This window comes from Piliocolobus tephrosceles, chromosome 1 (genome assembly GCF_002776525.5).
Source record: "Piliocolobus tephrosceles isolate RC106 chromosome 1, ASM277652v3, whole genome shotgun sequence".
Lineage (NCBI taxonomy): Eukaryota > Metazoa > Chordata > Mammalia > Primates > Cercopithecidae > Piliocolobus > Piliocolobus tephrosceles.
In genome coordinates this window covers 144,952,423-144,975,487 of record NC_045434.1, presented here as the reverse complement: position 1 = coordinate 144,975,487, position 23,065 = coordinate 144,952,423, and the positions used below count along the sequence as shown (strand labels likewise).

General features: G+C 34.1%; 1 protein-coding gene across 3 annotated transcripts in view; it reads right to left on the bottom strand.

The window, feature by feature from the left end:
* Positions 1-23,065, bottom strand: part of PIGK (phosphatidylinositol glycan anchor biosynthesis class K) — a 116,501-nt gene that overhangs the window by 28,568 nt on the left and 64,868 nt on the right. For all 3 annotated transcript variants that reach the window (XM_023209161.1, XM_023209179.1, XM_023209168.1), the window contains exon 10: positions 25-109. In XM_023209161.1, coding sequence (XP_023064929.1) covers positions 25-109 — 85 coding nt within the window. The remainder of the gene's footprint in view (positions 1-24; positions 110-23,065) is intronic.

The following is a 23,065-nucleotide window of genomic DNA, read 5'->3' as shown; positions in this document are numbered from 1 at the left end:
AAAAGAATAAAATGAAACGCAAACCTGGTGTATTATCTGAGCTACAGGAAGTTGTTCAGCATATTTCAGAGGTTCCATTGCTTCCTCATCCATCTGGTCTTCCTTATAGCTGGAAAAAGAGAATTTAAAAACACAAAGCTAAGGCAAATACTATTTTGAAATATGGCAAATATTTAAATATGTCAAACATGAAATATAGTAAAATGTATATATTTAAGTTTTTGAAATAATCAGTATTTATCAACAATCTTTGAAACACTACCACTGAAAAGTTTTAAATGACTATAAAGGTATTCAGACTACGCTAAGTAACTATGCAATAAAATTAGCCAACATCACTTAATGTTCTCAGATCCTGTCGTTCTCTGAGACAACACTCTGTTCAAAAGAGGGTGTTTCTTTCATAGCCCTTAAAGGTCTTCAAAACCTGGCTACAACCAAACTCAAGCCTCATCTCCAGCAACCCTTTCTCTACTTAACAGTCTACTGTTTTAGTTATATTTTACTGGCCAAACCCCACTGGGCCTTGCACCTCCAGGAGAGAGACCTTAGGAGAAATCAATCCTGCGGACATCATCTAGCCTCCAGACTGTGAGGAAATACATTTATGTTGTTTAAGCCATCCAGTCTCTGGTACTTTGTTATGGCAACCCTAGCAAACTAATACCTATTAGCATTAGGTATTTTTGCTTCAATTAAAAAATAAACTAAAGTAAATACTCATTGACCAAAATAAAATACACACACACACACACACACACACACACACACACACACCTTGCTTTAAAGCATTTCACAGTGTATCTTTTAAAAGTTTATTCACTTTATGTATAAAAACACACACAGGCTGGGTGCAGTGGCTCACGGCTGTACTCCCAACACTTTGGGAGGCCGAGGGGGGTGGATCACTTGAAGTCAAGAGTTTAAGACCAGCCTGGCCAACATGGTGAATCCTCATCTCTACTAAAAATACAAAAATTAGCCAGGCGTGGTGGTTGCATGCCTGTAGTCCCAGCTGCTTGGGAGGCTGAGGCAGGAGAACTGCTTGAACCTGGGAGATGGAGGTTGCAGTGAGCCGAGATCACGCCACTGCACTCCAGCCTGGGAGACAGAGCAAGAGTCTGTCTCAAAAAAAAAAACAAAAAAACACACAAACACACACAAAACACACAAACATGCACACAGCAACAAAAGAAAAAACAGACAAACTCTATAGACATCATCAAATTTTAAGACTTTTTTGTTTCAAAGGACACAATCAAGAATGTAAAAACAGTCTACAGAATGGGAGAAACTCTTTGCAAATCATATAACCAAAAAGGAACTTATATTAATAAGAATGCATAAATACAACTCAAGAATAAAAAAGCAAACAACTCAGTATTTTTCCTTCCTTATCAAGGACATTCTTAAGTGCAAATGATGTATTTTTGTTTGTTTCTCTTCTACTGTGGTCAGCAGTGGGAAAAATACAGTGACCGCTTACGCAGGTTGGTTCCACTGCCTTGATTCCTGTTAAGGCACCAGCAGTTTTAATAAATATCTTCTGAAAAAATAAAAATTAAATCACCGACATTAATTCTAAGAGTATAAAAGAAATATGACAAAGTCACTCTTCATTGGTTATTCCAAAAATCTAAAATAACAATGTATAAGATGAAATACATTTTTTCTCACAAAATGTCTCTTAGTCAATATAAAAAATATTCTTTAGGTATACAAAAATATTTGAAATGCGGCAATTTGTTTTGAATAACTTTTTATAATGCCATGTAGCTGTTATGAAAAATTCCAAACACGTTTCTATATTTTTTACATTATTTTCGCAGGATCATTTAAAAGTGAGCTGCAGATATCGTGACAGTTCACATCTAAATATTTCAGCAAAATATTTATCAACCAAGGATATGTCTGAAATGTTTCTTAACAACTGCAGCACTTTTTCCAAATGCAATTCACAAGTAATCTTGAGTATCACTATGGATATATGAGTATTTTACTTATCCAATGTTTCATAATCAATTAAAATGATTACTCATTTCTATAATTTCTTAAAAACATATGTCCACTGCTTTCTTGCTTTATTTTGATATCAAGAAGTGTGATGTTAAGTTGGTTCAATGTTAATTATTTTCATTTTTAATTATTTTTAATTTTTAAATTACTAATTTTTTGGCTTGGAAGCTCAGATGGCCTTTATTTTCCCTTTTGCTTTAAGGTCTAATACTATAATATATCTTAAAAGTTGATTGTTACAGATCAAGTTTCCCAGGTACATGGGAAACAGGAGTCCTTTCAATATGGAAATTCAGATCTCATTTTATTTCAAAAAATGTTTTATTATAACTTTAAATACCACATCTGTTAATTTTCCACTTATTTCCTAGTTCAAGGTGTTGAACTAAATATACGGAAAATTCTCTCTTTCTGATCCTTTTCATTTCTTATTTCAGTTTCATTTTCTTGGCTCTTTCTATTCTTTATGTCTTTTATTGAACTTTTGGAATATCTATCTTCCCTTGTCTACCTTGTAATTTACTTTTCATTTCTGAGATGATTTTTCTTTTTTCACCATTTACTTTCCCGAGTTCAGTCAACTACTGTTTCACATATCTTCCTGTTTGTCCATTTCAATTGTGAGTTTTTGAATGTCTGATTCATGGTATCCTTTCATAATGCAACTGCTTGTTTAATATAGGTTATTCATGTTCAGACATTTCATTTCAGTTTTCCTGTTTTGTAATTTTTCTTTGATTTATTTCTTTCCTTTTTATTTGTGCTTTCATTCTGTGTGTGTGTGTCATTTACTAAGAAGGTCTGATTTTAATTTTGTTTTATACTTATTGTAACTTTGTAAAGGTGCTGGCTTCTTTTTCTGTTGAGGATTATTTGTATTGGCTTTTTCAGAATCAGCAGTAACAAGTCATCTTGCCATGGAGGGTGAAGGGAGGTAAGTTGACTTACTAGCTTTCTCAGTTCAAGAGCACCCTCTTCTGTGGCTTCACTGAAGTGTAGCTGCTTTAATAAGTGGCGCTTTTTGTGGTGGGAGGGGCAGGATTTGTCTTAAAAAAAAATTGTCTTGTTCCCGTAGTGCCCTTATCTTCAGCTGCTTTCTTTCCTTTCACCACCACGACTCCAAGGGACACTGCTGTCCCACTCTGTCCTTTGCAAGTAGTCTTCCATTATCTCAGAATTCATGCTTTCCCAAGATTGTCACCTAAGGTCATTCACATATTCTAAGCCCCATCTTGCAAATCATTATTAGTCAGGTCTCTGACAAACCATATATAATTCAGACAGAGAAAACTACAAATATTAATTTCAATTTACATGTGGCAGCCATCCTAAAGGAACCTGGAACTTTTCTCCTGTGAAATGGTAAAGTTCTCTTTTCTTAAAGTCATCCAAGTGTTCCTTTTACTTAACATTTTGAGTCATTTCAGAATCTCCCCTAAAAAAAATGTTTTTTCCATGATCTCTTTCCAAGATCCTTCACTAAGAAAATCTATTTAAATAACTTAATAAGGGAGTAATTTCTACATGGAAAAAGCTGTGCATTCCTTATGTTGCTTTACTATTTTCTTAAATAGAGTTTTTGTAGAAGATAACACATGTTATTTACTTACTTTACAAAAGGATTTTGACTCCAATAGAGTCATACTACCATCTCAAATGAAAAGGTAATTAAAATACTGTCCAAATCCTCTGCATAAATAAAATTATCCTGGCAAATTATGAAGCCTATGAAGTTAGTCTTCACAATCTCCTGTGCTTTCTGGTGTTTTCTATATCCTTTTTCTCTTTCATATCCAGTGCCCAAAAAATATTTCTCTTCTGTGCTATTCAAGCACCCTAAAATAACACTGTAAAATTATTTACTGTGTCCATACAGAAGGTTATCTCTAACGCAGAAAGAGTAAAGTTTATATTCTATAGTGCCACACTGAGATCAGAGAATTCATGTATAAAATAACATACAGCCAGGTATGATGGCATGTTCCTATAGTCCCAGGTACGTGGGAGATTGAGGAGGAAGGATCACTTGAGCCTAGGAGTTAGAGACCAGCCTGGGTTACATAGTGAGACCCTATCACAAATAAATAAATAAGCATGAAATTACATAGTTTATTTCAGGTTGAAGGACAAAACATCCTTCCAAACACTGGAAATAAAGCCAACAAACTGAACAAGAAAGCTGAGACACTGTGCTATGCTAGATACAAACTAAAAATTAAGAATATCAATAATAATTAAAGACAAATCATCTAGAGTAATCCAAAATCATTAGGAAGAAATTCTCTACACATACCAAAAACAGGAAGGTAGCCAAATAGTATAACCTGTTTTGAAAATACGGCTCAAAGAAGCACTTGAAACTAAAAGGAAACAATAGAGAAATCAAATTAATTTCTTCCTAGAATCTCTGGAAAAAAGGATAGAAAAATTCACACTCCTAAACTGCATTTTTAAATGTTCAAATAGTCATATAATAGATAACGCATATTGTACAAGATATAATTGAGAAACCTGAAAATTTAAAGACACTCCAATTAAAGAAAACTGAAGTTTATTGGTCAATGCAGACAAACACAAAATGCTACTACAAATTCAGAAAGGTCCCAAGAGTCACTAAAGCTTATTTTCATGAAAACAGGCTATATAGCAATGATAAAACAATCTAATACATTACTTCCCTCGAAATGAGATCCCCTCCACTCCATGCATCATTATTTTTCTAATTATCAAACTAAAAACTTGTGAGAGAAGATATGAAAATAGAACTTCAGTTAAAAGCTACTTTAAAGAAGCACAAGAAAGACGGTAAGCCAGGGAAAAAAGACTTAATATGGGGCAGAGAACAGCAAGTTAAGTCCAAAGAGAACTAAGGTTATACTAATTTATGGCCCAATTGTTGAAACGCATCTTTCAACATTGTCAGTTTCCAATGTAGTATAAAAATGCACACACTAGTTAAATAAGAAGACCTGTCAAGCAATTCAGTAAAGCTAATATAATAAAATCCCAGAAAAGCAAACTCTTGTTTTCATTTGAGAGACTTTAAAAGTAACTTCTTGTTTGGTAAAAATTATAGGCAGGTTTTCCAGAAGTTCACACAACCAGCTAACCTGAATGCATAAGGAACTATCTGTGTAGAGTCAAAGGCAATTCTAAAATACTAGTGTAGAGTTCTGGGGGATATCAGAGAAAAAACTTGTCAAAATTATTGAGCACTTACTCTGAACTCTACTAAATCTATCAGGAGTTAATGTACATTGTTCCAGTCATTTTATTTTGCTTTTACCATACATATTTAAGTACACATGAAAAATATATAGAATATCTACAAATCATTTCATTAATAAATTATACAGTATAATTCAGCAACTAGCTTTTTTCATTCAAATGTGAGGTCAAATGTGACCTGTCACCTGTTTCTGTATGTCCTGTGAGCTAAGAATGGTTTTTATGTTTTTGAATGGTTAGAAAAAATAAGTCTAAAGAAGAATAACATTTCATGACTAGTGAAAATTACACAAAATTTGAATTTCAGTGTTGTACTATAACAGCAGAGTTGCATATTTACAACTGAGACCATATGACCTATAACCTACAAACGCTTTAAATATTTACTATCTGGCCCTTTGCAGAAAAAGTTGCCCAACCCATACATTAGAATAATTATTTAGAAGTGGACTTGCTGGGTCATAAGTTATGTACATTTTAAATTTTGCTAGAAACAAGTAACTTGCTATCCAAAATGGCCGCATCAACGTATACTGCCACCAGAAATGCATAAGTTCCCATTTCCTTTCAACATCACCAATTAAATTTCTGTAAGAAACAGTATCTCATTGTTTTAATAAATGTCCACTTCCCTTCTAAAATCACCTTTAGGTGATCACTAACGTGAGTCTTTTTCTCTTCTTAAACTGTACTTCTTTTTTCTTCTATTTGGTTTGTCTTTTAAAAAATTAATATGTAGAGTTATTTTGATAATATAGACAGAAATTCTTGGAAATAGATGTTACAAATAATGTCACCACACTTTTTCTTCTCTTTTACCTTTGTTTGCATTGTCTCTTTTTTTTTTGCTATATATGATATTCTATTCCATTAGTCTTTGACAATCTTTTTTTATTAGCTGTAATTTGAGTAGTGTGACACCTTTCCCTACTCCTAAGCAAAAAAAAAAAAAAAAGTTATTCTGCAATAATTCTGATGTTTCCTTTTTGCATTTTTATCTTTAATCCATTTGTATTTTGTTTTTACATACAGTGTAAAGGGGAAATCTAATTTTGTTTGTTTCTCCATGGCAAACCAATCGCTTCAACATAGAATTTTTTGACTTACCTATCCTTTCCTCCAAGTAAAACCATATCTATCATACATATATTGTTATGCATGAGTCTCTTTGGGAGCTTTATAATATGTTGTATATTTATTTACCTAATCTGAACCAATATCACATTATCTGAATCACCACAACTTTAAAACAGAAAATCCTGGTGTCAGATAGACTAAATGCCTCTCCCACCACTACTGTTCATACTCCTTAGTCATCCAAATGGCTTTGGCTTTTTGTTCCTTTACTAGTCCACATGAATTTGATAGCCAGCTTATTAAGTTCCATGAAGAATCCTACAAAGGCAGAATGTAGTAATAGTTAAGAGAGCATACCTGGAGTCAGACAGCTAGCACTTTCACTTATGAGTTGTGTGACCAGATACAAACCTCTCCACATCTGTAGTCATATATAAAATGACTACATACTCCACAGCTGTTTTGAGGATTAAACAAGTTAATAAATTCAAAGTGCTTAGAATAGTGCTGGTATTTATTAAATATTGGAAGTTTAAAAGAAATTGAATTGCATTTATTTACAGATAATTTAGATAAAATTATATGATAATTTATTCTCATCCCTAAACATGTTTCACCTCTCCATTTATAGGTGTTCCTTTATGATCTATAATTAATTTTGTCTCCATAAAGATGATGTACATCTTTTAAGATATATAATTGGGTGGCTTATAACTTTTGTTGCTTATTTTGTATTAATATATCTATAGATACATGCATATATCTATTATATGTAAATAATATAGGCATATACTATTGATTTCCATAGTATATGGAATGTAAAGATCATGTAATGATCTTTTATCTGGCAATCTTACTAAACTCTCTCATTAAATTTAATATTGGCAGATTCACTTAGATTTTTCTATTATACAGCATCTGTGAAAAAAAGGAAGAGAGAGTTCCTGATCCTCACACCTCCTATTTCTTTTCCTTACTCCATTAGTTGAGACTTTTTGTGCAGTAACAAATAGATGGGATTATAGCACGTATTCTTATCTCATCCCTGATTTTCATCGAAACGCTTCTATAATTTCACACTATATAAACTTTGCTGCTAGTTTAGACACATTCCCTTTATCAAGTTATGTCCCATTTATCTGGAGTGTCTAAGTCCCTTTTTAAAAAACATTATCATTTATGATTAATGATTTTATTCAAATGTTTTTTCTGTATCTACTGAAATAATTCTGTATCTACTGAAATAATTACCAACTATTTCTCATTTAATGTATTGATACGATGAAATACACTAATATATTTTCTAATCCTGAATCATTCCTCTCATTTTAAGATAATTTCTATTTGGTCATGAAATGTTTTTATTTATACACTACTGAATTTGAATTTTATTTAAGATTTGTACATCTGTGATCACAAGTGAGGCTGGCTGTTTTTTTCATTCTCTCCTTGTCTAGTTTTGGTTTCACTGAATGAGGTAAGAAGCTTTTTCATTCTGTTCATATTATGTCTGTTCATATTATGTCAGCACCTCAAGTGGTTAACAAATGTCAAATGTAAAAACCATCTAAGCCTGCTGTTTTGTTTGCAGTTTGTTGGGAAAGGGAACATGTTTTTTACAGTTAAAAAAGGAGCAGTATCTTTCAGTTGAAGGCTTATTTCTTTTACTTACTTTTTTTCTAAATCTAAATATTACGTTAGCCACATCCAAAGTGATTTTTATATCCTTATATTGAAAATGTCTCATGTAAATAGCACATTTTTAGGATATGTTTTTAATTTAGTATGACCACTTTTTTCTTTGAAATAGGGTACTTGGTTCAATTATATTTAATGTAATAACTGATACAGCTAGATTTACAACTACTACCTATTTTCTATTTCCCATCTGTTTGAATTTCCTTTTTCTTCTTTTGAAACAGCCAAATGTTTTATTAAATCTTTTTTTCTGCTATGAACTTGATAGGCGTATTTTTTACCATTATCGTAGCAATTATATTAGGACACACAACTTGGACTTGGTAGTCTAATCGAACTGTTCAACATTATCATTTCTTCAATAATAGTAGTACCTTACAACACTTTGACTCCATTTATCCTCCTGCCTTTGCCCTTATTGTCATATATTTTAATTCTATGAATACTTTAAACTCAACAAGATTGTGGGGGTTTTTGTCTAATTAAGTCAATTATTTTAATTGATATATTCACTGATTCTGGCTCTCTTCATTCTTTACGGAATTTTGTTGTTTCTCTTTATAATCATTTCTGGCTGAAGAATTTCATTTAGTTTTACTTTATTTCAAGAGCATTGGCAACAAATTCTCTGTCTGAAAAACATCTTGATTTCATCTTCATTTATGTAAGATATTTTTGCTGTGTAGAGAATGATAGGTTAAAAGTTTTCTTCCTTTCACCACTTTAAACGTGTCATTCTATTGTTTTATGGCTCTCATTATAATAATATGTCAGTATTAAAGATAATGTAAGCTTCCTTCTGTCAGGCTTTTAAATTTGTTCTCTATGTTTTTTCACCATTTTGACTATGATGTGCCAAACTGTGGTTTTCTTTGCATTCATTTTGCTTACAATGAATTAACTGAATATGTGGCCCGATGTATTTCATTAGTTTAGGAAAATGTTTATTATCACTTTAAATATTGTCTCTTCTTCCTTATTTTCAATCTGTCATCTAGTTTGGGACATTATTTACACATATGTTGGACCATTTTTCTGTATCTAACATGTCTCGTACTCTTTTCTGTTTGTTTTTTTTTCTGTGCTTCAGTTTCAATATTTTCTATTGTACTGTCTTCAAGTTCACTAATTCTACCATCTCCTGTATCCAATTTGCAGTTAAGTCGTCATTGACTTCTTAATTCCAGATACTATATTTTTCAATACTAGAATGTTCATTATTTTAGTTATACTCATATTCTCTGGTGAAACTCCCCACCTTTTCATCTATTTGCCAAGAATATTTTTCCTATTTTCTTGAACATCTTAAACATAGTTATTTCAAAGTTTTGTCTACTACCTCCAAGTTTTGGATCACTTCTGAGTTTGCTTCTCTATTCTGTTTTTTGTTTTTCTCTTGGTATATGATTACGGTGTACTAGAAATTTTTAATTGATGGGTGTAGGAAACTGCATACTTAAGAAAGGTTATATAGTGTTATTTTCCACTTGAGAAGGTCTGTGTGTTCCTCTGCTGGGCAGTTAAGAATGATGCTCTGATCACTTTTACTCATTCAGGGACTGAGCTGAATTTAGACCACCTGGAAATTTTGATAAGACTAATTCATTACACCTTAATGTGGCCCTATTCTAATGGTGAGGCCCTTCAAGGTTTTCAATTGGGAGCCTGGCAGGTTTTGTTTCAACACAGAGAGAGTAAGACTACAGAGATTTCTACTATACTGTTCAAAGGTTTCTGACTTAGATTTTTGGACTATTGTCCTGCACAGCTTAAGGATTTGGCATGCCAGCCTCACTGAATTGCCAAAAACTATACTCATCACTCCATCCCCATTAGTAACCCTTTAACAGAGGCCAAGCCCAAATTCTCACCTGTAGCGCAGAGGTATGTGACTTTTCTATGCAACTAATCACCTCAATCACAGTATGAAAGCAACCATGATGATATGTAAATCAATGAATAAAGCTGTTTTCCAATAAAACTTTATTTTAAAAAATAGGCAACAACAAGATTTGGCCCATGGGCCATAGTCTGCTGACTTCTGCTTTTGCTACACTGGGAAAAAGCAAGTGTACCCAAGAGAAAAAAGTGGCTAGAAACTGTCAGCATTAGTTCACCACAATCTCCACAGCTGTCAACTCTTACCTGGTATGTTCTTAAGGGGCTCTCATCCTGAAGATGTTTATCTCTTCAGTAATACAAGACTAGTAAATTCATAGCTCTGGTTATCAGATGTTTTTTGCTTAGTAATTTAGCTTCCCTTTAGTTTTAGAATTTGGTAAGTATTTTGAAAGGAAAATTGGTAATATAATTTAGACAAATATCTGGAAAAGGAAAGTTATTTTTTGAGTGAATGACAATTTTGTCACTCTAGCCTAACACAGTCACCAAAAATGTTGCTGGTAAAATTTCTCTATACTCTAGCAGTGGCCACTGCCAAGCCCAGATTCTCAACCTTTGGTCTACTCCCAGAATTAGCAAATGATAACAGAGAAAAACTGGCTACAGATTCTCAGCTCATCTCTGAGAAGTTTCCCCAAATCTGGATTTTTAGATTCTCAGTCCTCATTGCTTCTGCAACTGATATTTTTTAAAATACAATTTAATCTGTCTTTCCTAATTGTTCTTGGTGAGTCCATAAGCCTACTGCAAAGTATTTCATCCTGTTCAGAAGTAGAAATTGTACACTACTACTTTTGATATTTTCATTATCATTTAGTCCCAAGTATTTTTTTAAATTTTCATAGGTTTTAAAATATTATTCTAAGAATTATTCAAAGAGTGTTTTTAAATTCCCAAACATATGTGTTTTAAACAATTCTTTTTTTACTACTGATTGTGACTATTACACTGTGATCAAAAAAAAAAAAAATGCTCCTTAAGATTCCAACACTTTACGTTATTAAGACTTACTCTTTTGGCCTGGTATTGGTTAACATTTGCAAATGTTACAGCTGGTCTTAAAGAGAATATTTATTCCCTAATTGTTCCATTTCTTGGCCCAAGTTTATTGATTATGTTGCTTACATTTTCAATTTTAAAACTTTTGGAGGGATCTTTTATTGGTTTCTGGTACTGTAATACTGAAATATTCCATTACAATGATAAACTTATCAACCTGTTTTTTAAATATGTAAATTTTTGCTTTAAACATTTTGTGGATATATTACTAAGTAATTAAGAGTTTAACATGCTTTTCTCTTCCTGATGAGATAAACTTTTACTTAGTTACCTTGCTTATGATTAATAATGTTATATGCTGTATACTCTATGTACTATGTGCATACACATATATGTATATGTACTATGTATATATTACACGCTATAAGTAAGCTTTCTTTTGGTGAGCTGTTGCCTAGTAATCCTTTCAGTTTCAACTATTTAATATCATTATATTTTCTGTCTGTAGTTATGCCTCTTTTTATCCTAATACACTATTCTGTTATAAACTATTATTATTCACTTATTTAAATTTATTGTGATTAAAAAGTTATCACTATTTCTCTTCACTCCTTTACTGACTTCTCATTGATTTTTTAATTTCATTTTTTCTCCTGTAACATTTCTGATCTTATCTCCTCTATTTCTATTCATTTATTGTCACTCTAAAAATGTAAACTGCCTACTTTCCTCATTGTCTAAAGCTATTAAAATTTACAACCCTTTTCCCAAAAATTACAACCTTTTTCCCAAAGGAAAAAAAAATATCTGAAACTCCAGAATACTTTAACCAATCACTTCCTCTTCTCCTACATAATGTTGTTATTAAATACATTAATACTTTGGTTTATCTTACTCCCCCAAATAATTATTGATGATCATTGTCATTATCATCATAATTATACAATATATTCAGTTTTTGCTTAAATTTACTCACACTTTACCAATTTATTACAGCATTCCTATTTAGACTCAGACCTCTCTTCTGTTTCATTTTCCTTTTTCGAAAAGCGCATCCCTTTAGGTATTAAGGTGTGTTGATATCAAACACTCTCAGCTTTTGCATGTTTGAAAATGTCCTTATTTTTCATTCAGTCTTTAAGCTAGTTAAGCTAGTTTAAATTCTAAGCCAACAATAATTTTCTCTCAGTAGTTTATTGGTCTTACTCTAGTAACTTTTGGTTTCCGCTGTTGCTATTAAGATGTTTGCTGTCAACTTAGTTGTTACCCATTATAGATACCATTTTTCTCTTTGACTGATTTTTAAATCCCTTATGTACTTAGGGAGTTCTAAAATGTTCACATAAAGTATGAACTCTGTGTATTGTTCTTTGGATTTGTTGAACTACCTTCAAAATGCAAAAGTATAAGCCATTATCTCTTATATTGCCTTTTGCTCATTCTATATTTTCTTCTCCCTGGAACTCTAATTAGACATAGCCAACAGTTTCCAATATTATCTTCATGTCTCATGGCCTGTCTTAACACTTTTCATCTGTCTATATTTCATACTGAGTTATTTCTTTAGATCTCTTACTTTACTAATTCTCCTTTCAAGTATGGGTTATCTTACAAAAATCATTAAAATCTTTTACTCCTTCCTGTATCTATTCATACCTTTTTGAGATACGACTTCGTAGCTCCTTGTAAGAAAAGATATAGTCTGTTTTTCCAGCCCTTGAATTTTACTTGGATTTGTGATTCCTTCTGCATAATAGGATGCAGCAAGAATAACAAGGCTCCAGTTTAAAATCTTGGCCACAAAAGGTCTTGCACACTTTTGGGACCCATGGATAACCTCTTGGAGGATAAAGGACCATATGGGAGCTGAATCAACGTCAAAAGTCCCAGATATGTAAGACAGTATAGCCAAAAATTAGAAGTCACTCACTCAACCCAAAGATGACAAATTCTGAGAAAGCACAATATAAACTAGAAGAACCATGCAGGTTGAGCCCATCCTAAATTGTCAACCCTCAGAATCAAAAGCTAAGTATGTGGTTGTTATTTAAAGACATTAAGTTTTGGAATGGTTTTTGATGTGTCAATACCTCAATAATATGTCTACTATTTAATCTGTTTACTACATTTTTAATTTGAATAATTGTGGTTTACAAATAGGAAAGTCTATCTGGCCTTTTCCAAATATGCCTCATCATTCTTTATCATGTTGTAACCTTTGTGTAGTCCTTCATTTCCTTCTTTTATTTTTATTTTCCTTCTTTTATTTGTTTTTTTTTTTTGAGACGGAGTCTCACTCTTGTCACCCAGGCTAGAGTGCAATGGCACGATCTTGGCTCACTGCCACCTCAACCTCCTGGATTCCAGCAATCCTCCTGCCTCAGCCTCCCAAGTAGCTGGGATTACAGGCGCATACCACCACACCCGGCTACTTTTTGTATTTTTAGTAGAGACGGGGTTTCACCATGTTGGCCAGGCTGGTTGGGAACTACTGACCTCAGGTGATTTGTCCACTTCGGCCTCCCAAAGCACTGAGATTACAGGAGTGAGCCACCATGCCCAACCTCTTTTATTTAAAAAAAAAATTTAAATAGTTATTTTGTAATTGATAATTCATATATCTAATGTTCTTGCAGGTCTAATTCTCCTGATTATTCTGTATTGTGTTAAGCAAAATTCTAAGATGACCCTCAAGATTCTGATCCCTTGGTGTTAATATGCCCTGTATTGCCCACTTTCCTGGAGCACAAGCAGGACTGTGAATATGATAAACTTCACTCCTATGATAAGGTTATGTTATATGACAAAAGTGAGGGAATTTTGCAAATATAATTAAGGTCTGAAATCAGTTCACATTTAGTTAATCAGAAGGAGTCTGTCCTGAGTGGGCCTGACCTAACCAGGCAAACCATTAAAAGAGACCATGCCCATCCTAAAGTTAGACAGACTCAAAATAGGAGAAACTCTACTGCAGGCTTTGAAGACACAAATAGCCATACTGTGAACTGCCTTTGGAGGGACCATGAGGCAAGGACCTAAGACAACTTATAGGAGCTATGGATATTGTTTAGTTAATACTCATAAGAAAATTAGGATTTCAGCCCTGCATGTGCAAGGAACTGAATTTTGTCAACAATGAGAGAGCTTGGAAGAGGACGCCAAGTCTAAGATGAGACCACGGTATCAGGTGGTCTTTTTCGGCCTGTGAGACTTCAGGCAAAGGACACAGCTAACCTGTACCCACACTTGCAGCCTACAGATACTGTGAGATAATACATGGGTGTTGTCTTGCACTGCTGAGTTTGTCGTAGCTTCTTATACAGCAATAGAAAACTAATACTCTAATGGGATTAGCTTGCTTTCTCAAATTGTCTGCCATTTAAGTACATGAACACCTTATCTGTGAGGATCCTGAGGAACCTCAATTGAGAATGATTCCCAAATCGAATTTGAGTTTGCTTCTGTCTTGCTTTGGGTTGCTATCAATCTAGTATCACTTCAACTGAATTGCTCCACTTTAAATTTCTTGGGCCAAGAAGGTTAACCATGTTAAATCACATTAGAGTATGACTGATTACATATTCCCAGGTAAACCTCTTTTACCCCCACATCTCTAGCCAAGGCAAGAGAAATGTCCTCATTTTCTTCCTCTCAGGCCATTAGATTTTATTCCAGCCCACTCTCTGACTGAGGGTAATGAGAAGTTAACGGTTTTATGCAGAGGTCTTAAGCTCAACTGTCAACAAATGGATCCATAGTGTTTTGTCCTAACCATCATACAAAGCCATTCTAATGAAAACACTAGGTTTCTATATTAGTACATATCACTTAGGCAGTCCTGCCTTCCACATTCATTCAGCACTTGGGTTTTGGTGTCTATCTAATTTTTCCCAAGAGATTTCCCTACTGTTGAGCAAAGTGGAGCTTCGTCTGTTGCAAGCCACTGTTTAGCAATAGGCTGCTGCAAATACTTTCTGCTCCTAGATAAAAAGGCCAACAGGATAAGGCACACAGTCCCCTGTAAAGGCGTCTTTAAATGAAGGTGCAGCTGGAACACCATGGGTTGGACCAAGAAGGAAATTACAACCCTAAATCCCATGAGAGCCCTAAAGCAAGAAAGAGCTCCCATTGATACTCCCTCTTTTTAAAGTAAATCTATACTGCCCTTGCAAAAGGAGACAGAGTCTGAGCTTGCTGCCAACTGTTCAGGGAAGCTGCATGTTTAGAATACCAGCTGTTACTATCTAGAAACACTGTAGGAAGTGGAACCCATGTAGTCCTTACCACTGAATGAGGGGGTGCCACCAGCTCTGCTTCAATCTGGAAGAAGCCAGCAATACGATTCATCAAATGTTGTTTGTTTCTACACACTTACTTTCTTGGCAGCTCAGCTAAGTATTTAAAAAGATATTTTTAAAAATATGATTTATAGAGCATCTAGGTATTTTGTAACAGAATTTTCAGAAAAACCCAGTCAGCAACATTACAAAAGTGAATTCAATTGATTATTCTTTATTTTAACTTCAAACCATCTCTCTAAACTCATTTACATTAATTTCTTGTTCTGAGAAAGTGAAATGTTGTATCTCATTCCAATATTACAAGGTGTTCTTTTATTGAGAAATGTTTCCTTCTAATGAAATGTGAAACTATGATGCCAAGGCTACGGAAGTCAAACTGTATTTTTATATCTGATATAGTTTAGAAATCTGTCCCTGCTCAAATATCAGGTTGAGCTGTAATCCCCAATGCCGGAGGTGGGGCCTGATGGAAGGTGTTTGGGTCATGGGGGCGGATCCCTCATGGCGTGGTACTGTCTTCACCACAGTAAGTTCTCGCAAGATCTGGTCATTTCAAAGTATGTGGCACCTCCCCCAGTGTGTGCTCACACTCACTCTCTTGCTTTCTCTCTTGCACTCTCTCCCAAACCCTCCCCTTCCTTCCTCCATCTCTCTTACTCTCACTCTCCTCCAACCCCCCTCCCCTGCTCACTTAAACTTGCTCCTGTCCTCGCTCCCATTCTCACCATATGATGTGCCTGTTCCCCATTTGCCTTCTACCATAATTGGAAGCTTCCTGATGCCTCCCCAAAAGCAGATACCCCTATGCTTCCTGTACAGACAGGAGAACAATAAGCCAATTACTCAGTCTCAGGTATTTCTTTATAGCAGTACAAGAAAAACCTAATACAATACCTAAGGTAAAAGTGGGTTTTTTCATAGTCAGTGTTAACTCATGGGAACATCATGTATTCTTTTATTACCAGAAGTTACCTAATTTTTGGATAGTCAAGGTTTTACTGTATCTAATTTTCAAAGAAACAACAGAAAAACAAAAAACAAACAAACAAAAAACCTAAATTTGACACTAAAATCATACAAGATATATTTTAATCATTTTCTATGATTTAGAAGATACGTATCACAGTATTTTTACATGCAAAAGAGAAACTATTGTGAACATCACTTTTTTTAAAGCATAAGTTAGATATGTTTTAAATATCTTGCTTATGCACAGCAATTACAGTAGTTACAACTTTATGTCGCACCGTATAGTTCATTATCACCTGTTTCAGTACTTTAAAGGAAAAGTACCAAAGATTACTATAAAACATGCAATCTTGGCCGGGCGCGGTGGCTCAAGCCTGTAATCCCAGCACTTTGGGAGGCCGAGATGGGCGGATCACGAGGTCAGGAGATCGAGACCATCCTGGCTAACACGGTGAAACCCCGTCTCTACTAAAAAATACAAAAAACTAGCTGGGCGAGGTGGCGGGTGCCTGTAGTCCCAGCTACTCGGGAGGCTGAGCCAGGAGAATGGTGTAAACCTGGGAGGCAGAGCTTGCAGTGAGCTGAGATCCGGCCACTGCACTCCAGCCTGGGCGACAGAGCGAGACTCCGTCTCAAAAAAAAAAAAAAAAAAACATGCAATCTTAAAATCACCTAAAAGCAATATAAAACACTATTTTCTTGCTCCACCTCTCAATGTATATGCTCTAAATATACATATCTTTGATATAAATAAACATTATAAAAATTAGATATATTAATTTTAATAAAACCCAGTTTAAACTGCTTACCAAGTATCTCTGAATCTCTGGCTGGCAGTATAGTTCAGGCCAAACAAACTAAGTCCATTACTACCTGCAGTGTAGTACAATATAATTCTCAGCCAGCATAGTCAGGTATTTTGAGATCATATCATAAGAACTCTTGTATTTCATTATTTTGTCTGCTCTTTACTTCTTGGGAAATCATACTAGAATATATTAACATTAGAAGCTGATGCCATCAGATAAGGAACAGAGAATGGCTCTTAATATTGAAGTTAAAATGAAGGAACTGAAAAAGGCATTCCATACAATATAAGCTGCACGCTTCCCTTAGTGAAAGTACTTTCAGAATAATAAGTCACAATTTCATCAAATTAAAGAAAGCATCAAGTCTGGAATATCTCTGAGTATAACAAGAGCTATGTATATAATGAATGCATTTAAAGCAGAGGAAGATGGAGCTTAATATAGCTCATCAATGTTGGTAAGTCCCCTGATTTTCCTTTATTTTTTGAGAAAAATAATTTCAAAATGAAAATGTTTAATTACTTGATAGTAATTTATCTATAACATCTGTAAAAAACATGCTTTAAACAATATTTACCATATCAATTTCATAAAAACTCACATAAATAACCTTACTTTGACTTTTTAGGTCCACTTTCACATTATTCAAAAAATTTTCATCATGAAATTTTGATTTTTCGATTAAGCCCTGAGAAATCAGTTTTCTAATAAAGTTAACAGCTGTGCCCCAAAATGGTTATCCAACATAAAGGATATCATGAGCAAAGACCTGAGTTCCATATCATTTACCAGGTCCATTTTTTCCCCCACAATAAAACCCATAAATAGTTCAACACTAATATTGCAATGTCAGAATGAGTATTAAAAAAGACTAATAGGCTATAATACTGAATTAACACTAGTAAGATAAAAACATAAAGAAATAAGCATAAATCCTGAAATTGAGTTGTTTTCTGTTTTGTTTTTTTAAGTCAGCTACACAGGTAAGTATGGGAAAGCCAGGCTAATAATAATTCCTGTCAGAATGGGGTATAGATGGCATGGCTGATAAAAACACAAATCAAGCTATAGAAACAGAACTATAATACACCAAATAAAGATGGCATTGTATTGCTCATTGTATCTCTTGCACTGGAGGAAGACATCAATATGACTGTGATGAGTTTTAGATGGCACACTTTTAAAAAGGCATTGACAAAGTATGTTCATTTTATATACACTACCCTCAATCTTCAAAACAACTCATAAGGTAGAGAGTAGATTACCCTAAGACAGATAAAGTATCTGAGTCTTAGAGAGATTTAGGTATTGTATTAGTCCATTTTCACACTGCTGTAAAGAAATACCCAAGCTGGGTAATTTATAAAGGAAAGAGTTTTAATTGACTCACACTTCCACGTGGCTGGGGAGGCCTTAGGAAACTTACGATCATGGCAGAAGGCAAAGGGGAAGCTAGGATCTTCTTCATATGGTGGCAGGAGAGAGAAGTGCAAGCAGAGGAAAGGCCAGACACTTATAAAACCATCAGATCTTATAAGAACCCACTCACTACCACAAGAATAGCATGGGGGAAATCACACCCATGACCCAATCACCTCCCTCCTTCTCTCAACACATGGGGATTACAATTCCAGATGAGATTTGAGTGGGGACACAGAGTCAAACTATATCTGGTACCCAAAAAAAAGCAAAATTTGAAGGCAAGTGCATTCAGCTCCGTGCTCTTTCTACTAGATCATGTTGCCTTGAAAGTTTCTTTTAGCACGAGGAGAGGGCAATTTGGCCATACTTCACTTATAGAATATTTGAAACCCAGGTAGCAAGGCACACCATTATTTCAACAAAAATTGACATTTCTGAAATGGGATTACAGATTTTATATTAATGTAAATGTCTTTTCCCTCTTGTTTTAACTAACAGCTACATTCCTAAAGTGTTATTATATAAATCAGTTTTTAAAATGGACTTGACTTTCCCCAATGACAGGCTAGAAATAAAGATTGCCTTATTACTAACTAGTAATAAATAATCCTCACACACAAACACCCCTTAACTCTTTTTGACCCTTCAATTTCTTGGTCAAGTATTTAATAACATGGAAACTAATATCTAAAAATATGTCACAAGTATCTGACAGATTTACCTATTTCATAGATAAAATTCCATATTGTTAGGTTTTTTAAAGCAAAACAACTTACATATAGAGAGAAATTTTTACCATCCTTTACAAACTGACAATTCAATATCAAAATTACTTTTCTCTACCAGTTGCCTGAAGAAATAACTATCATAATTTATTTGAAGGCATAAGCTACCTTGATCTCCAGCATTTAAAAAAATTAAGACAGTTCCCTATGTACAAATATATGATACTACTGCCATCTTCTGGTACAACACAATTTCCCAATTCTGTATAGTATTTCTATAAATGAGAATCCTGCAAATATGAAATAACCAGTTTATATCACAGAAACCAGAATTGATAATCAGCTAAATGGCTAAAATGCAGTTTAAATAGAATTCTAGCAATCATTAATTTTCATCAGTGTGTGAGGTAAGTGCTCTCAATAATATTTAACACTTAGTGCTTCACTATATTTGAGGCATAGAATTAAGTGCTTTCTAAGCAAAATAAAAATTACTTTAATAATTATATGAGGTAGAGTTATTATTCTCATTTTACAGATGCAGAAACTGAGAACAGAAGAGGTCCCATAGTTTACCCAAGGTTGCACAGCTAGTGAATGGCAGAGGATCTGAATTTAGGAGCTTATTGATTCCAACGACTTTGCTTTTATTATTATATTGTAATATCCCCTATAATGTCAGATAGCAGACAATAAGTAAGTTTGTTAACTCATTTAGAATGGTAAGATTTAATTTAGTGGAGTGGAACAATAATATTACAATTAGTGCAAAGATCGGAAGAGTCACATAAATCAAAAAGACATAAATCAAAGAACTAAAATAAACCTTAAAGGTCACATAATTTATTTTTCCATACGATACAGAACTTTATCCTCTAAAAATCCAAATGGATTTGCCTCTAATTGTTTTATAAATATCATATGATTTGTAGACTTTATACAATTAAAAATTTTAGGTGCTATGCATTTAGTGTTTAAATTAAAATTAACTTTGCTTTGACATACTTAAAAATATTAATAAACATTAGTTGGAAACTACTACCCCTAGTAAACATATTTGCCAATTTATATTTAGATATGTTGTATTAACACAAAGGGATAAGATACTATGTTGTGCTATATTATTTATATATACTGATTTGTTAAAAGTCATAAAGCAACTCAATTGATGTTTTTGTTAATTACAGATAGGATAGTGAAATAAACTGCTAAAAAACAAAAACAAAAAACTACCCATGATATGACCAATCTATTTTGAAACTATAACAATAAGAACTTTATATGTATGCAAAATGACAAAATGAGTAATTTAATTATGTTTTGGTACCTTCATAAATCAAACGAATCACATCTAATTTCTGAAATTTCATTTTAATGAGCTTTTGAATAACTGAAGTGACAAACAGCTGTAAATAACAATATAAAATAAATGACAAAATAAAATGCTAAGATAATGTGGAATTATACTGATGAGTAAATTAATCACTTTGAAAAATATAGTAAGATGTAGACAGGGAGAAATCCTGTCAACTGTTACTTGAGCCATTTTGGTGAATTTTTGGTTCATAAAGTTTTATAACTGTATCAATTTACTATGAGAAATTTTAAGCAAATCATGTGATCACAGTTTCATATTCTTCACAATCAATTTTACCCGAATCTCAAAGAGATGTTACTATTGAATATGGAAATTTAACTTTCGATTTAATTTCCTAGTAAATATTATAAATAGACTAGAATCCATATGTCCAATAATATAATATATACTATAGTAGGTCCTTTACATTTCCATATAAATTTTGGAATCAGCTTGTCAATCTCTATAGAAAAATAAAAAAAAAAAGTCTGCTGGGGTTTTGATTGGAATTGGGTTGACCCCAAATCAATAAGATCTCAGAAAAATAGTCAATATAAAATCAACTGTAATACTTCTGCATTTGAGCAACAAACAAATGTAATTTTTAAAAAATAACATACAAAATATTTAGGAATAAATTTAATAAAATGTGTAGGAAATATCTACAATAAAACAATATGGAGAAATTACATGAGATCTAAATAACTAGTGATATGCTCATGGATGGTGGGGACTCAATATAGTTAAGCTGTGATACAGCCCAATATAAAGTTAATTCAATCCCAATCAAAACCCCAGTAGGCTTTTATTCTTTTATTTTTTTACTTTAAGAAACCTACAAGCTGATTCATAAACTTATATGAAAATGCAAAGAACCTAGAACACTGAAAACAACCTTGAAAATGAAAAAATAAATCTGGAAGACTTACATAATTTCACGAGTTTCTATAAAACTACAATCATCAAGAATGTAATACTGGTATAAAGATAGAAATATTTCAATGCAACAAAATAAAGTCCAGAAATAGACCCCAAAAACATGATTTTTTGACAAAGGGATCAACACAATTCAATGAGGAATAAATACAGATGCTGCTCAACTTATGGAGGAGTTATGTCCCAATAAACTCATTGTAAATAAAAAATACTGTAAATTAAAAATGAATTTAATACCATGATAAACCCATTATGAAGTCAAAAATGATAAGTCAAACCACTGTAAGTAAGTTGGGTACCATCTGTAATTTTTTCAACAAATGTTACTGGAATATTTGGAAGTCCATATGGAAAAAACCTGAACCTTAACCCCTACCTCACACAATACTCAAAAATTAATTCAAAATGGAACACAGACCTACACATAAAAGCTGAAACTATAAAACTTCTAGAAGAAAACAAGAAAATCCTAATGACCTTGGTTAAGCAAAGACTGCTTGCATAATAGGTACTAAGCATAAAGAAAAAATAAGTGAATTTCACCAACATTAAAATTTCTACCCTTCAAAAGACATCACCAAGAAAATGAGGCTTGGCACCATAGCTCATGCCTGTAATCCCAGTGCTTTGGGAGACCCAAGCAGGAGGACTGCCTGAGGCCAGGAGTTTTAGATCAGCCTGGGTAACACAGCAAGACCCTGTCTCTACAAAAAAAAGTACAAGAGGCCTGGTGAGGTGGCTCACACTTGTAATCCCAGCACTTTGGGAGGCAGAGGCAGGTGGATTGCCTGAGCTCAGGAGTTCGAGGCCAGTCTGGGCAACATGATGAAACCCCGTCTCTACTAAAACACAAAAAATTAGCCAGGCATGGTAGCATGCACCTGTAGTCCCAGCTACTTAGGAGGCTAAGGCAGGAGAATTGCTAGACCCCGGGAGGTAGAGGTTGCAGTGAGCCAAGATTGTGCCACTGTACTCCAGCCTGGGTGACACAGCGAGACTCTGTCTTAAAAAAAAAAAAAAGGGAAAAGAAATATTAGCCAGGCATGGCAGCATGAGCTTGTAGTCCCAGCTACTTGTGAGGCTGAGGTGGGATGATCACCTAAGCCTGAAAGTTCAAGGGTACAGTGAGCTATGACTCTGCATAGGCAAGAGAGAAAGATCCTGTGAGAGAAGGTGAGGGAAAGAAGGGAAAGACAGGGAGGAAGGGAGGGGAGGTGTATTAGTCTGTTTTCACACTGCTAACAAAGACATACTCGAGACTGGGAAGAAAAATAGGTTTAACGGACTCACAGTTCCACATAGCTGGGGAGGCCTCACAATCATGGCAGAAGGCAAAAGGTGCTTCTTACATGGTGGCAGTAAGACAGAATGAGAGGGGAGTGAAAGCAGAAGCCCCTTATAAAATCATCAGATCTCGTGGGACTTATTCACTACCATGAGAACAGTATGGGGGAAACCACTCCCATGATTCAATTATCTCCCACCGGGTCCCTCTCACAACACATGGGAATTATGGAAGTAAAATTCGAGATTTGGGTGGGGACACAGAACCAAACCATATCAGGAGGTGAAAGGAGGAAAGGGAAGGGGAGGGGAAGGGAGGGAAGGGAAGGGGAGGGGAAGGGA